This window comes from Danio aesculapii, chromosome 15 (genome assembly GCF_903798145.1).
Source record: "Danio aesculapii chromosome 15, fDanAes4.1, whole genome shotgun sequence".
Classification (NCBI taxonomy): domain Eukaryota; kingdom Metazoa; phylum Chordata; class Actinopteri; order Cypriniformes; family Danionidae; genus Danio; species Danio aesculapii.
In genome coordinates, this window is record NC_079449.1 from 6,668,757 (window position 1) to 6,687,088 (window position 18,332).

At 34.4% G+C, this 18,332-nt stretch overlaps 1 protein-coding gene across 1 annotated transcript in view; it reads left to right on the top strand.

The window, feature by feature from the left end:
- Positions 1–18,332, top strand: part of pax3b (paired box 3b) — a 50,399-nt gene that overhangs the window by 21,542 nt on the left and 10,525 nt on the right. Inside the window, exons 5-7 of the mRNA XM_056473953.1 lie at positions 9,530–9,729; positions 12,823–12,988; positions 14,460–14,647. Coding sequence (XP_056329928.1) covers positions 9,530–9,729; positions 12,823–12,988; positions 14,460–14,647 — 554 coding nt within the window. The remainder of the gene's footprint in view (positions 1–9,529; positions 9,730–12,822; positions 12,989–14,459; positions 14,648–18,332) is intronic.

Sequence of the window (18,332 nt, forward strand, 5' to 3'; positions counted from 1 at the left end):
ATAATTGAATGAAAATTTGTTTCCATATTGTGCCTTTAATATAGGAAAAACAAAACTTGTTGCTGTCATTGAGGCTGTAGCATGCACATCATAATACACTTTGAAATGTTAATAATAGCATATAGCACGCCGTTTCACACACTAGCTTCTTTTACAAAAGTCACACAGCCAAAAAAACATCAAAAATGACTGGAGAGTGAAATAGAAAAAAAAGGCTAAACAGACTCGGAGCAGATTTGGCGCAGATCTGAACTGTGTGCTTGTTTGAGGGCAGCTGCGAGGGTCACAGTTGCTCTTTAGCAAGTCAAGTCGTCCCTCTGTTTCTCTCTATTGCTAAACGCTGGGGGGCAGATGGGCCCACGAGCTGTCACTCATCCCTTTCTGTTCGCGGGCATCTGTTACTTCTCTATGTACTGCTTAATGTAGTCGGCCAGTCACTCAGACGGCCTCGCGCTGAAAGGACCCGCCTCGCTCTCCGCCGCATTTGTTCCCAAGCGCTCTTTTGTTTGCGTCTTTTTTGAATGGCGAGGGGCATGTCATTGGCTCAATTAGCTCTCTTCATTACCTGCCCCCAAGAGAGAGTCCAAACAGACACACACATACACACACACTACGGCTGCACTATATTAGAAAAAAATTACATTGCAATGTGTTTTCTGCTATATACATTGCAATATTAATATAATTTCATTAGAAGATTTAAATAATTCTATATTCGTAATTTTACATTGTGATCATTTTGTAGTGAGTGTGTTTATGAAGTTTAATAATGATAATAAATTACAAGCATATATGAATACAATAAAACAGAGAGAAAGCAAGAGAAAGTAGAGAGGCCAAATGGAGGAGGCTTGTTCTTTATCCTCATGCTGCAGATGCTCTGTTTTCTCGTTAGTCAAGCTCAGTTTTTCCACTTGCAAAGTCTGCCATGACACAACTGAGTCTTAAAGGGAATGGTAGATGAGACTCTGATTGGTTTAATGCTAAATATGCTCAAAACACACCCAAGCACAAAAATTGGGGTTTAAATGTATATAAATGTAAGTTTATATAACAATGAAAACATGGCTTGTTGTAAGGAAGAACAAAGATTTTAAGGCACTCAAAATACAAATGATTTTTTATTATTTTTAAAATAAATAAATAATTAAATAATTTTTACCTAAAAAATAAAATATTTTTGATTCCATATATGTATGGAATATATAATATAATAAATTATATATTAAATAATAAATAATAAATTATAAATGAATAATATAATATAATATAATATAATATAATATAATATAATATAATATAATATAATATAATATAATATAATATAATAATAAAATATAAATTAAGTTATAACTGACAAAATATAAATAGAATACAGTAAGTTTATTTATTTCTACTTATAAACATGTTTCTACTAATAGTAAGCATCTGCTTATTGATAAAATGTAAAAACTATTGCATTATGAAACTGTTGATTTAGTTTACTCAAAATAATGATTAATGCACATATAATTTATGTATTTTGTTTATTTATTTATTTTTTGGAGAAAAAATATGGCTATTTACAAAATGTTGCATGTTTTGTGTTATTTTGAACGTGACTATGGTAATTTGATAATTTGTACAATCGTTATTAAAGTTATAATAATACAACTGGACAAAAAACATTTGTAATATAATATATTTAGCCTTTTTACAATATCTGACATTTTTTTTGTTTCAGTTGATGATGAAAATATATATATTCATTGTATGAAAATATAAAATATTATTAAAATATATGATAATATTAATGTATTTATTTTGTTTAAAATGATTTACACTTTATCTTTGATGCTGTTTTTATGATTAAAAAATTCCTGGGTATATCTATGTGTATTTTGTATACAGTATTTTCAATCAACTGTAAAACAACTGCATCTTTAAAGCTCCTAAATTACAAAAAATACCATTTAAAATATCATAAAAATCAGTCCATAATATGTCCACCATATTTCAAGTGTCCATAAATATTGTTTTGCAAATATTAACATGCAAAAAAATACTAAATACTTGATATAAAATACTAAATACTTGATATAAAATACTAAATACTTGATATAAAATACCAAATACTTGATATAAAATACCAAATACTTGATATAAAATACTAAATACTTGATATAAAATACCAAATACTTGATATAAAATACCAAATACTTGATATAAAATACTAAATACTTGATATAAAATACCAAATACTTGATATAAAATACCAAATACTTGATATAAAATACTAAATACTTGATATAAAATACCAAATACTTGATATAAAATACTAAATACTTGATCCCAAAAATACTTTTACCAAATACAGTAAATAATAAATATTGTAATGTAATGTAATGTGTGTATTTATATACTGCATTTATCATGTATGGCCATACACCCTAAGCGCTTCACAATCATGAGGGGGGTCTCTCCACACCACCACCAGTGTGCAGCATCCACTTGGATGATACGACGGCAGTCACAGGACAACGGCGCCAGTGCGCTCACCACACACCAGCTATTGGTGGAGTGGAGAGATAATGATACAGCCAAGCGGAAGTGAATGATTGGGAGGGCATGATAGTTAAGGGCCGGGAGGGAATTTAGCCAGGACACCGAGGGTTTCACTCCTACTCTTTTACGAGAAGTGCCATGGGATTTTTATAACCACAGAGAGTCAGGACCTCGGTTTATCGTCTCATCCGAAAGACAACGCTCACTGACAGTAGAGTGTCCCCTTCACTTTACTGGGACATTAAGACTCACAAAGACCACAGGTTGAGTGCCCCGTGCTGGCCTCACTAACACCACTTCCAACAGCAACCTAGTTTTCCCATGTGGTCTGCCATGCAAGTACTAACCAGGCTAAGCCCTGTTTAGCTTCAGTGAGTAATCTGGGCTGCAGGGTGATATGGCTGTGGCAAAATATTGTCAAATAAAAATATAAAATCTTATTTTTTGTGAAAAATGTATAATAATAAAGCGAGTCTGTGCTTAAAACAAGCAGAAATCAGTCAATAGTGGTCAGAAAAATCGACTTTTGACCATAAATTTACTCCATCTGAATACATTTTTTATATTCTCTTAAATCATTCAGCATCTCAACTTAATGTGTCTTTATTTAAATATGTTTAAGCTAAAAAATACAACACCACTAAGAAAAGGAATGATGAAATGATAACGAAGCTTCTTATAGTAACAAAAACATAAGGTTAATGTGCTATAGGGCTGATATATGTTAGCTCTGAATATTGAATTTAGGCGCCGAGGGCTCAGAAATGAAGAGAAGTGGTGGAGATGCTTTTAGTGACCGCACCGTTTACATAGCAGAGAGCTAAAATATCTAAGCAAGACCCTAAAACGCATACTCATGCACACTACATGCTAACTGTACATGCCAAAAACCTGAAAACACACCCACATATGCGAACACTGTGTATTTACAGAAGATCTCCATGAGGTTTGGGTTCTGCTTCGGTGTGTTTAGAAGCCTGTGGTGTATGTTCTGCTTAAATCCGTCCTGTGTTTACTGTTTGCTCCTTCGCTCTGTTTATTCACTTGCTTTGCTTCTCGTTTTGTCAGCAAAATATAAGAACGCAAGCATTGTAATTCGCTATATCAGATGATCACATGCCAAACCTGGCACTACACTGATAAAAGTGTCAGTGATTTCAATGGTAAAAACGCTATGGTAAAAATCTGTAACCTGTTTAACAATACGTTTTTTAATATATATGGTTGATAACCATATATAGATTTTTCCCAGAATTCTCTGCACTTTTTATGCTTTTTTGGTGACATTACTATGGTTCCTTAAAGGTTTTTCTCTTGAGTTATGCGCATTAAAGGTTGGATGGTAAACTTTGGTGGATTTTGGTCATTTTTAGGTCTCTCCAAAGATGCTCAATTGGGTTTAGATCAGGGCTCTGGCTGGGCCAACTCATGGAGCCACTCCTTGTTATTTTAGCTTCAAAATAATTCTGTGTTTTTCTGTCAAAATGGGGTGCTGTGTGTTCATTAATGAAGAAAAAATGAACTTAAATGATTATAGAAAATGGCTGCAATATAACAAAGACATAAAAATTTAAGGGGGTATGAATAATTTCCGTGCCCACTGTATATTGCATCTAATGTTGATAAATAATGTTTATTGCATACTTCAATTTTATGTGTGTTATCATGTTTAGCGGTTATGGGAATGACCCTGAGTACCTTCCATATATTAGTATGATTGTTCTTTGTTTGGGGGAAAAGTATTTTGTGATGAGATTGGTTCAGAATTTCTCACTCACACATGCTTATGGTTGGTTTTTTTGTTTGCGAAGTAAAGTTGTGTAGATCAGTGGTCTCCAACATTTTTATCATCGCGGACCGGTCAATGTCTAGAAGTTCGAGGGTCCATCACTGGGCCTTTTCCCAGACATGAAACTTTCCAAAGACATCTGTTTCTTACTCATTGTGCTGCTTTGTTGGTTAAATTTGGGCATGTGTACAAAATATGGTAAAATATGGTAATTTGCCATAATTTTTTTACATTTCTTTTACGTTCCTACTATATTTTTAAATACAGCTGTCGTTTTTCGTAAATGTTACAGATTTTATTTTTCACAGTGTATTTACTCAGACTTGAGTTGCTTCAATCTTGAATTTTCTTTGTTTTCTATAATTCCTACTCCAAAACTGACAAAAAATATAGTAAAAATAACGTTTCCACTATATTTCAGGTCTTCAGAAGTCAAGTATTAAATTTGTGTAAAGCTCTGATTAAATTTAAGTCACTGTTCATTGATAATCTACCTTTCTGGTGTCAAATCACATTTCTGATTTTTTCCAATTTGGCATCACACTGACTTTGTGTGTGTGAGAACCAAAGCAGGTTGATCTCAATACTGCAATTTTAAATATACAATCATATTATTTTGTTTATAACATCTACTTTCAAGATTATAAGTTCACCTAAATGTAAACAAAATATATCTATACACTACCTGACAAAAGTCTTGTTACCCATCCAAGTTTTAGGAACAACAAATATTAACTTGACTTCTAGTTGATCATTTGGTATCAGAAGTGGTTTATATGAAAGGCAAAGTCCTCTAGATTATGCTAATTTTACCAAAACAAAATATAACTATGCCTTGATTTTTAATGATTTAATCAGGACCTTAAAAAGGTCTGACTTTGCTTAGATTAAAATCTTGTCACTTAACAGAAATAATATACAGTATAGAATATAAAGTCATGCTGCAGTGGAAAAAGAATGAATATAGTGTATGACTCCCATGAGCTTGGAGGACTGCATCCATACATCTCTGTAATGACTCAAATCACTTATTAATAAAGTCATCTGGAATGGCAAAGAAAGCGTTCTTGCAGGACTCCCAGAGTTCATCAAGATTCTTTGGATTCATCTTCAATGCCACCTCCTACATCTTACCCCAAACATGCTCAATAATTTTCAAATCTGGTGACTGGGCTGGCCAATCCGGGAGCTCCTTGACCTTCTTTGCTTTCAGGAACTTTGATGTGGAGGCTGAAGTATGAGAAGCGCTATCCTGCTGAGGAATATCTTGATACCTCAGGCTGTTGATGTTGCCATCCACTCTCCAGATCTCTCGCAAGCCCCCCACACTAAATGTAACCCCAAACCATGATTTTTCCTTCACCAAACTTGACTGATTTCTGTCAGAATCTTGGGTCCATGCGGGTTCCAGTAGGTCTTCTGCAATATTTGTGATGATTGGGATGCAGAACAGATGATTCATCTGAATAATCTACCTTCTATCACTTTTCCAAATGATCAACTTGATGTCAAGTTATTATTTGTTGCTCTTACAATGGGGATCGATGACAAACTTTTGTCAGGTAGTGTATATAATATGTTACATACAGCTGAAGACAAAATCTTTAGGCATCTCATGAAATTTTAATAATTTTTCAAATATTTATTGTGCAGTTTAACAGAAAAGCCATTCATACGGAGTTAAGTACCTCCCGTAGCATTTATTTTACAAACAAAATGCAGCCATATATACCCACAATCACATAGTATTCGGTTTACAAAAATGTAGCCTTGGGCACATTTTCCCAATGAGCTTGTTTTGTGTATTTGTGTCCTCAGTGGGTTTTGAAGAGATTGAGCACTTGATGTACTTCGACTCTCTCTTTTCCCACACACACACACACACACACACACAAACACACACACGCACACGCACACTCACACGCACACACACACACACACCCACCTCTGGCCTTCTTTCTGCCCCTGACAGCTCCTCCGGGGCAGGTGACGGCCTCCGCTGAGCCCTGGCCGTCCTGACCGATTCCACAGATGGAGCGTGCAAATCACTGCAACAAAGACTGAAAGAACCAGAAAACACACACACAGAGACAACCAAATAAATCAAAATGTGCAGAATAAAAATAAAATACATATAAATCTGTTTTATTTGCAGTGCAGTTACCAGATTCTCCATTCAGCATGTGTTTTTGTGAGTAACTCCAGCCTGATGAACAGTTTTCCACACAGTTCCCGCAGCCAAATCCCTGTGAAATTGTTGGAATTTTCCCATAGTTCTCATCGAGTCCTCATATGTACAATGGCTGATTTCTGTATGAAACAAAACAAAATAATCCGGTTTTGATTTATTGATCAACTAATGTCTTTCTTTCATACATTTTTCTCTTTTCTGGTTACTCTTTATAATATTGTGCATATAGTTAGTGTATTAAACTAATAATGAACAACACTTTTATAATACAGCTTTATTAATAACCACAGTTCACGTGATTTAACATGCACTAACAATAAACAATTTAATTTGCATTTACTAACATTAACAGAGATGAATAAATACTGTGATACTACAATTTGTTTGTGTAAATAAATAACATTGAATATAGAGTGGCGCAGTGGGTAGCGCTGTTGCCTCACAGCAAGAAGGTCGCTGGTCGAGCCTCGGCTGGGTTAGTTGGCATTTCTGTTGGTGTGGGTTTCCTCCGGGTGCTCCGGTTTCCCCCATGGTCCAAAGACATGCGCTATAGTAAATTGGGTAAGCTAAATTGTCCGTAGTGTATGTGCGTGAATAAGAGCTGCAAGGACATTCGCTGTGTAAAAACATATGCTGGATAAGTTGGCGGTTCATTCCGCTGTGGTGAACCCTGATTAATAAAGGGACCAAGCCGAAAAGAAAATGAATAAATGAATGAACATTGAACATTATTGTAACATAGTAACATTTTTTCTCCCTATTTAAAGGTCCCATGATATTAAAATAAAATGTTTTAGATGTTAGTATCAGTATTGTTTGTTTTTAGGATATCTATAATCTAGTGCGCATCAAAAAGTGACAAACTTCACGTTTAGATGATTTAAAACTAATATAAACATGTAAAGCTTGCAGTTTGTCACTGCCGCCTAAATGGATCCATGCCATGGTTTTATTCATATTACCACATACCTTCAGTTTCTCATCAAATAGTGACCAATCAAAATCTCTCTAGTGTCTGACATGCCCCGCCCCTTCCAAGATGACTTCACATTTGATGTGCTTGAGCTTAACCACTCTCACTGGGAGAGCTGTGAGTAAAACTAAATGCTATTGGCCCTTTTTTTAGAGGGGAGGGGCTACACTATGACAAATTTTAGTTGAGATTACGTCAAACATCGAATAAAATGCGCATTTCAAAGCACTTCACAGGACCCTTGATGTTAAAATTAGCACATCGTCTTATTCTTGCCTTCTTTCAGAAATGCTATATTGATAATCAGAAAAAGCTGCGGAAACATTCATTTTATTTTCGGTTTACTCCCTTAATTAATCTGGGGTCGCCACAGCGGAATGAACCACCAACTTATCCAGCATATGTTTTACGCAGCGGATGCCCATCCAGCTGCAACCCATCACTGGAAAACACCCATTCACACTCATACACTACAGACAATTTTAGCATACCCCATTCACCTGTACCGCATGTCTTTGGACTTTGGGGGAAACTGGAGCACCCGGTGGAAACCCACACGTACGCGGAGAGAACATGCAAACTCCATACAGAAATGCCAACTGACCCAGCCGAGGCTCAAACCTGCGACCTTCTTGTTGTGAGGGGACAGCACTACCTACTGAGCCACCGCGTCGCCGCAGTGGAAACATTAAATACTTTAGTTTTTCTTGGTAAACTACTGATGAAGTTTCTATTTTTTTCTTTAAAATGTTTTGGCATGTTGACGCCAATAGCTTAGGGGTTAAGTGCGCCAACATATAGCACCGTGATGCTCATGGCGACTCAATTCCTGGCCGGAGGTCCTTTGCAAACCCTTCCCCTCTCTCTGCTCCCAATACTTTCTTGTCTGACTTTCCTCATACTGTCCTCCACTGTCCTTTCCAATTAAAGGTGAAAAACCTCTACAAAATAATAATAATAAAAAAAATGCTTTGGCATAAAATAACAAGGGCGTCACGGTGGCGCAGTGGGTAGCAAGATCGCCTCATCGCAAGAAGATTGCTGATTTGAGCCTCGGCTGTGTAGATGCGGTATAGGTGAATTCATTTATTCATTCATTTTCTTTTCGGCTTAATCCCTTTATTATTCAGGGGTCACCACAGCAAAATGAACCGCCAACTTATCTAGCATATGTTTTACGCAGCAGTGGCTTAGCCGAGGCTTGAACCAGCAACCTTCTTGATGTGAGGCGAACGTGCTACCCACTCCGCCACCGTGATGCCCTACAGGGGAATTGAGTGTTTCCCAGTACTGGGTTGCAGCCGGAAGGGCGTCCACTGCGTAAAACATACGCTGGATAAGTTGGCGGTTCATTCCACAGTGGCTACCCCCGATTAATAATTGGACTAAGCCGAAAAGAAAATGAATAAATGAATAAAATAACAAATGTGCAATGTTTATAAACATGCTTAATTTCTTTTAAAGAGAAAACAATACCAATGTTTTAGTTTCCAGAGGAACAATAATCCAGATGTTTAATCACAACAAAAGAAAACTTTTTTTATTCTGAACAATTTTATATAGCAAAGATGCTCTAAATAATAAGTGCATTTGGAAATGTGAAGAAATGTTAGTAAAGATTTATAAAATTAAACAAATATCAACATTTTGCTCAAACCCTATCTAATAAATCCAGAGAAACTGAATTTTCAAGAGTCCTTAATAATTATATATTAATATTGACCTTATTTTTAATATAAAAGCAGGCGTAGCCAATATTTAGCTCTCGATTTCCAGTTTCATTCACTTCCATTGACTTTTAGCCTTAAATAAACTGCATGTTATGCTGATCGATGTTTCTTATTATATGATTTGTATATTATTTTTTATGAACAGTCACAAACACTTGTTTATAGAGCAAGTAGTTTGACTGTTTGTAGCTGTTTGTTATTCCTAGTCATTTCTCTCATAGGCAAGTGAATCAAAAGTCCTGTATCAGAAAAGAGTTTATTTAAAAAGGTGAATAGCTAACACTTTTATTTGTGTGTTTCAGCGAGTCCATCAGACGAAGGCTCTGAAGTGGAATCTGAGCCTGATTTGCCACTGAAAAGGAAACAGCGGCGCAGTCGAACCACATTTACAGCCGATCAGCTGGAGGAGCTGGAAAGAGCTTTTGAGCGCACACATTACCCTGATATTTACACCAGAGAAGAGCTCGCACAGAGAGCTAAACTCACAGAGGCACGAGTACAGGTACATCTGCACCCATATATGTCTTAAAATAAAAAAAACGCAGACAGTTATTGGGTTACAGTTAAAAAAAAAAAAGTTAAGAGCACATGTATGGATAGAGAAAACCAGTCATGACATTTCTGGTCCAAGCAGCACCACATGTCACTGTAAAAATGAGTAGGTATTTTACTTAAGAAAAGTGAGTAATGTTTATTTTCAAAGCGACAAGTTGACTTTACCTAAAAAGGTGAGTAAACGTTTTAACTTTTAACTGTTAAGTTGACTTACCTTATTTTTTTAATAATGCACATAGTTCAGTTACTTGATATAAAGCTAGCAGGTTTACTTACATTTTTATGTGACTTCAATTAATCGCTCTAAAAGCAATGGTTTTACTTCATTTTTAAAGTCAAGTCAACTAATCGTTTAAAAAATTAAGGAATTTACTTTTTATGTTAAGTCAACTAATTTCTTCAAAAACAATGTTTTTATTCACTTTTTAAAGTCAACTAATCACTTTTAAAGCAACTGGTTCATGCACTTTTTAAAACGAAGTCAACCAATCATTTTAAAAGCAATGGGTTTAATGGGTCAAACAGTTTTTCAAGTAAAGGCAAATATTTGTTCAAAAACAACAGGTCTTACTCACTTGTTAAAGTAAAGTCAACTGATCATTCTAAAAGCAACGGGTTTACTCACTTTAAGTTAACTAATTGCTTTTAAAGCAACAAGTTTACTCATTATTTTAAAGTCAACTAATCACTCTAAAAGCAACAGCTTTACTCACTTTAAGTAAAGTCAACTAATCACTATATAAGCAACAAGTTCACTTACTGTTTTAAAGTAAACTAATCACTTTAAGAGTAACAGGTTTACTCACTTTAAGTAAAGTCAACAAATCACACTAAAAGCAATGAGTTTACTCACCTTTTTAAAGTAAAGCCAACTAATCATTTTAAAAGCAACAAGTTCACTCGCCTTTTTAAGATAAGGTCAACTAATCGATTCAAAAGCAACAAGTTCACTCAACTTTTTAAGGTAAAGTCAACTAATCGATTCAAAAGCAACAAGTTCACCTGCCTTTTTAAGATAAGGTCAACTAATTGATTTAAAAGCAACAAGTTCACTCAACTTTTTAAGGTAAAGTCAACTAATCGATTCAAAAGCAACAAGTTCACTCGCCTTTTTAAGATAAGGTCAACTAATTGATTTAAAAGCAACAAGTTCACTCAACTTTTTAAGGTAAAGTCAACTAATCGATTCAAAAGCAACAAGTTCACTCGCCTTTTTAAGATAAGGTCAACTAATCGATTCAAAAGCAACAAGTTCACTCAACTTTTTAAGGTAAAGTCAACTAATCGATTCAAAAGCAACAAGTTCACTCGCCTTTATAAGATAAGGTCAACTAATTGATTTAAAAGCAACAAGTTCACTCAACTTTTTAAGGTAAAGTCAACTAATCGCTTTAAAAGCAACAAGTTCACTAATCTTTTTAAGGTAAAGTCACCTAATCGCTTTAAAAGCAACAAGTTCACTAATCTTTTTAAGGTAAAGTCACCTAATCGCTTTAAAAGCAACAAGTTCACTAAACTTTTTAAGGTAAAGTCAATTAATTGCTTTAAAAGCAACAAGTTCACGCAACTTTTTAAGGTATAGTCAACTAATCGCTTTAAAAGCAACAAGTTCACTCAACTTTTTAAGGTAAAGTCAACTAATCGCTTTAAAAGCAACACGTTCACAAATCTTTTTAAGGTAAAGTCAACTAATCGCTTTAAAAGCTACAAGTTCACTCAACTATTTAAGGTAAAGTCAACTAATCACTTTAAAAGTTACAAGTTCACTTATCTTTTTAAGGTAAAGTCAACTAATCGCTTTAAAAGCAACACGTTCACAAATTTTTTTAAGGTAAAGTCAACTAATCGCTTTAAAAGCTACAAGTTCACTCAACTATTTAAGGTAAAGTCAACTAATCGCTTTAAAAGTTACAAGTTCACTCATCTTTTTAAGGTAAAGTCAACTAATCGCTTTAAAAGCTACAAGTTCACTCAACTATTTAAGGTAAAGTCAACTAATCACTTTAAAAGTTACAAGTTCACTCATCTTTTTAAGGTAAAGTCAACTAATCGCTTTAAAAGCAACAAGTTCACTCAACTATTTAAGGTATAGTCAGCTAATCGCTTTAAAAGTAATGAATTTACTCACTGTTTTAAAATACAGTTAATTAATTACTCTAAAAGCACCAGGTTTACTCACTTTTTAAAGTAAAGCCAACTAATCACTTTAAAAGCAACAGTTTCCCTCACTTTTCAAGTAAAGTCAACGAATCGATTTAAAAGCAATGTATTTCTGCACTTTTTAAAGTAGTCAACTATGCACGTTAAAAGCAATGGGTTGGGTTTATTCACTTTTTTTACGTAAAGTCAACTAATCGCTTTTTTACAGTGCTTGCTCATTTAGTTAATTTTAAATATATCTGCATCAGCATGTAAACTAATTCTAATAGGTAAAAGTAGAAAAAAGGATTAAAAAGATGTAGGAGCTGAGTACATCAACACTGAACAGTCCAACAAAAACATGCGCTGTTATCTTATAGTTATTTTAATGTATAGGTTAATTCATTTTTTATTGATTGGTTGATTGATTGATTGATTGATTGATTGCATGTCTAAAACTATCACTTTTCACAAAGCGAAAACAAAAATTGCTGCAATAATTTTCCAAAATGCTGACTGAATAAATTCCCCCAAAACTTCATGGTATGAAAGATAAAGTGATTTGCACAGATAAATTTATTACTATTGGCAGATGCGATGGCAATGGTAAGCTAAACTGCAGCTGTCTGCCCTCTCTCTTCACCATTACCACAACTCACAAATTACATGAAATATTTCCCTTTGTAGACGGTTTTTAAAGTAAAGCGTAAAGAAATGTTCCCTATTTAGCCTTGTAGGATCAGGGATTACTTCAGGTTTAGTTTGTGGGAAAAAACTATTTAAAAAATAAATTTTCTCATCAGATCTACACTTGGGGACAGATTTTGATCTCAATAATGTTACTTTTAATCTGTAAAAAGATTAAAATGGTTTGACTCAACTCTTTTGCTCACGTTTTCAGGTGTGGTTTAGTAACAGACGAGCTCGTTGGAGGAAACAAGCGGGAGCCAATCAGCTGGTGGCATTTAATCACCTGATCTCTGGTGGTTTTTCACATCATGCCATGTCGAGTCTGTCCCCATATCAGCTATCAGAGAGCCCGTATCCACCCGCTGCTCTTCCTCAAGGTACAGTTAAAGTCAGAATTATTACCCGTCCTATGTTTGTTTTTTATTTTTCAAATATTTCCCAAATTGTGTTTAACAGTGCAAGGAATTATTTACAGTATATCCTATAATATTTTTTCTTCTGGAGAATGTCTTATTGGTTTTATTTCGACTAGAATAAAAGCAGTTCTAAATTTTTAAAAAACTATTTTAAGGTCAATATTATTAACCTCCTTAAGCATAATTTTTTCGATTGTCTACAGAACGAACCACTGTTATATAATGACTTTCCTAATTAACCTAATTAAGCCTTTAAATGTTACTTTAAGCTGAATACTAGTATCTTGAAAAATATCTAGCAAAATTTTATGTGCTGTCATCATGACTAAGGTAAAAGAAATCAGTTGTTAGAATTTAGTTATTAAAACTATTGTGTTCAGAAATGTGTTGTTAAAAAAAACTTCTTTACGTTAAACAGAAATTGGGGGAAAAATATACGGAGGGGTTAATAATTCAGGAATAATTCTGATTTTAGCTGTAAACATCAGATACTTAAATACAGTTTCACTCATAAAACGTTTCCTGAAAGTACTTTTTGAAAGCATTAAATAATTTTAGTCATTAACTCAAAATCAAAATCCATTTTACTTGGATTTCTTTTTAATGGAGCTAATATACTAACTAATAAACTTTTTTTAACCTAAAATTAATATAAATCTCTGTTGCTATTGTAGATACTTCTTATGGTTAACATTTAATATTGACACCACACCATAAAATGGTTATCTGTTGTATATATAAATATTTCACATTTTAAAGGGGATCTATAATGCAAAAATCACTTTTATAAGAGGTTTAAACAGTCTGTGAATATTATCAGATTCTAATAGTAAAAATTAATTATTAATTTTTTTATAATCACACTTGATAAAAACAGTCTGGAGAAACACTTTGATTGACAATTTCCCATTGTACATGTCATCAGAGTGGGAAAGCCCCGCCCACTAGTGACCATCTCTCCCTCATTAGCATAAGACTCTTTTTTTTCTGCCACTATGCTGACACATAGGCATTTGTAGCTCCGCCTTTTTCAGAAAAAGAGCACAATCTCATTTTAATTTAAAGCGACAGTCACCAAAATGGCACAGTAAGGATAATAGCCTAAAAGAGTCAGTTTCAAAGTGTTATGTTTTATTTGTTTTATTAACTTCACACATACTCTAGGGACATCAGAGACTTATTTTACACCTCTCTTTAAATCTAAATTTAATTATTTGCAATGCACAATTGTCTCATTTAAGCCTTCTTTGTCTTTTTAATTAATGTCCAGATGCTCGTAATTTTGTGATTCACCTCCTAAACCTCACCTCATGCTTCAAAACTTTCCGAAACTCCCTATGTGAAATAATTGAAAGGGAAAATAAATACTTCTATAATTATTGAGCTCAAAAAGTGGGCGGGCACTAATGTAACCGACTGCGTTTGTTATCAGATTCAGGAACAGTTCACAGACCTCAGCCGCTGCCGCACTCCAGCCATCAGAGCTCCGGAGGGGTGGGGCCAGAGGGCGGGGCTTCCTACTGCCTCTCCAGTCGCCATGGTTACACAGGATATTCAGATGCCTTTGGGCCTCATAACACTCACACTAACAACGCCCTCAACAACGGACTGTCATCTCAGGTAATTAACATCATTTAATTAATTAATTATTTGAAGTGTTATGTCTGCTATATTGCTAGATTAATTCCTATAGCACTAGTTATAAGGAGGTTACAAGTATTTTTTACTAGAGGGCCATGACTTTAAGCAAAGACTATAGCATATACAAGACATGTTACTGTCATAGTTTTGAGTAGGGAAAAGTGTAACAGTCAATATGGTCAATGAAGCTCCGCCTTCTAGTACAGGATCTAATCAGCAGTCGCTATAAACTGACGAGTCTCCGGTGGAGGGGCTCGAACCAGACGCGAGTTTCTGTAGTTTTGTGTGATTCAAACGTTTAGAAATTAAACTAAAGAGACAGTTGTTGTTTAATTTTATTGGTGGTTCCAAATATGAACTTGAATCGTAAGCTTGGCAAGCAATTTTAGAGAATTTGATATTTCCCCATTCAAACAGAATGCCAGTGCATACCGGCCGAGAGGCGTTTCAAAGATGGCCGTCGAGTGAAATGACTTGCCTTAAAGGGACTTTGCTTCAAGTAATGACCAACTCTGTACAGTAAACTGACTAAAAGTATTGCATCATTGGCCGGGTGTTGTTTACTATAAAAAATAATATTAATTTTAAAATAGTTCGCTTGTCGGCGCCAATAGCCTAGTGGTTAGTGCGTCGACATATAGCACCCAGGTGCTCGCGGCGACCCGAGTTCGATTCCCGGCTCGAGGTCCTTTGCCGATCCTTCGCCTCTCTCTGCTTCCCATACTTTCCTGTCTGTTAATCTCCACTGTCCTGTCTATAAAGGTAAAAACCCTAAAAAATAATTATATTATAAAATAAAAAAATTGTTCGCTCAACTTGTCCAACACTTTGTATTAAGCAACACACTTATCATGGATTTATAAGTCCTCCCAAAAACATACTTAGAATAAAAATGAATAAAAAAAATTATTAGCCCCCCTGAATTATTAGTCCCCGTTTATTTTTTTCCCCAATTTCTGTTTAGATGTTTTCAACACATTTCTAAACAATAGTTTTAATAACTCATCTCTAATAACTGATTTATTTTATCTTTGCCATGATGACAGTAAATAATATTTGACTAGATATTTTTCAAGACACTTCTATACAGCTTAAAGTGACATTTAAAGGCTTAATTAGGCTAATTAGGCTAACTAGGCAGGTTAGGGTAATTAGGCAATTTATTGTATAACGATGGTTTGTTCTGTAGACATTAGAAAAAAAATTAGCCTTAAAAAAAAAAAAAAAAATTTACCTTAAAATGATTCATAAAAAATTAAAAACTGCTTTTATTCTAGCCAAAATAACAAATAAGACTTTCTCCAGAAGAAAAAAATATTATCAGACATACTGTGAAAATTTCCTTGCTCTGTTAAACATTATTTGGGAAAAATTTTAAAAAGAAAAAAAATTAAAAGGGGGGCTAATAATTCTGACGTCAACTGTATACTTATCACACACACACACACACACGCACGCACATGAAGCTAAGTGTTAAATGTTCTAAATATGCAGTTGAAAGTGACTCTCACTGAAGTTTTGATCCCACCTGTTCAGATAAAGTTGAGTGTCAGTTTAATGGACTCTTCTGGCTTCTGCTGAAACTATTACACACTTCAAGACAACGCATTAAGCAGATAAATTCCACCATCTCAGGTCATCCACAGGCCATTTTTCACTCGATTATCTTTCGTTTTTTCACGGGACCGTGCAAAAGCAAAAGCCCAGAACACACAGCAACAGTATAAGAGGACTGACCTCCACATGTTTCTCATCTGGAAAAGCAGCTCAGCGAAGCCTCAACAGGGGAGTTTGTCAAAAACACTGACAGACGGCTGTGAATTACAGGACTGATGGATGTGGATGGGGTGTGGAGTGACTGTAGTACAGTATCACACACTCTCTGTCATCATTCAGTGGAAAAAGTGAAAAATGGTGTTAAGATTCAAAGCATCCTAGTGTAAAATTGAGATGGATGTTTTAATATGTGCTCTAGCATGTACAGTAGAAGTTAGAATAATTAAACTTCTTTTTCTTTTTAAGACTTTTCCCAAATGATGTTTATCAGAGCAAGCAATTTTTACAGTATTTCTTATAATATTTTTTCTTCAGGAGAAAATCTTATTGGTTTTCAAGAGTTCCCACTTAGATATGCTTGGCGTATAAAGCAGGTTTGGCATGCTGTCCCGGGAGAGAACCCTGAGCTCGGAGATATTTGAGCCCAGGGCTCCCGCCCGGTCGATAAGCATATCAGGAGATCCGAGATCAGGTAGGTCTCGAGAGCTCCCCCTTTAGAAAAGGGGGGGAAAGGAGGAGATGGGGTGGAAGGGGGGATTCTTCCAAACGAAGATAGAAACAGTAGGAAGAAAATGATCCATTTATAGTAGACTAGGATCACTCTGATTGGATTATTACTGATTACAGATGAGTGGCCAGACGTGCTCAATCATATCACGTGCTCCTCTCGAAATTAGTTTATGAAACTTCACTTATTTCAGCTAAAATAAAAGCAGTTTTAATTTTTTAAACCAGTTTAAGGTTAATATTATTAGCCCTCTTGAGCAATATTTGTTTTTGATAGTCTAAAGAACAAACCATCGTTATACAATAACTTGCCTAATTACCCTAACTTGCCTAATTAACCTCGTTTGGCCTTTAAATATCACTTTAAGCTGAGTACGACTGTCTTGAAAACTATCTAGTAAAATATGTATGACTAAGGTAAAATAAATGAGTTATAAGAAATGAGTTATTAAAACTATGTTTAGAAATGTGTTGAAATCTTTCTGTTAAACAGAAATTATGGAATAAAATGTACTTGGGAGGGTAATAATTTCGACTGTATACCTCAAATAAATGCTTAAGTTTTGGCAGTCTAAGCATTCAAAGTACTTTTGATTCATCAAATTTATTTTGTCATGATATCTGAATGATCATGCATCACTGAAAACTGGAGTTAAGATGTTGAAAATTCAGCTTTGTATTTAATGTGTCATCATTCCAAGCAATTTATCAACTACATACAATAGCAAGCACCCATATTTGCAATGTGTGTGATCACCACCATTGTCAAATCTAGTTTAAATCGATTCTATAACATACTGCAAACGTATTTTTTTGTGTCAAAGGGGTGAGCAATCTGCAGGCAAACTGTGTTTATTGGGTGGATTGTAATGTATTTATACATCAAAATAAATTAATTGTAATGTATTTATACTACAAATTAAATTAAAATGAAATCTAATTCCTGCATAGTTTTGTAGTGTTTTTTGGATATTTTAATTGTAAAAAATCATGCATATTGTGGCTTTAAAATCAAATTCTGTGATTTTCATTCATTCATGAATGCATTGTTGTATTTAGAATAACTTACTTTTTTATTTTGAGGACATTGGTAATATTCCTTATTTTATTTTATTCCTGCATATTTTACCCTGTAGGGGGTTTTGGATATTTTAACAAAAATAAATTGTACATATCGCGTCTTTGAAATCAAATTCTGTAAAAGAAAATATTTCATTTCATTCATTCAATTTTGTATTCAGAATTACTTTCCTTTTTAATTTTGAGGACATTGATAATATTCCCTTTTTTATTATATTTATTTCTGCATATTTTAGTCTGTAGTGTTTTTTTTGGATATTTTGACAAAAAAAATACATGTTGTGTCTTTAATATCAAATTC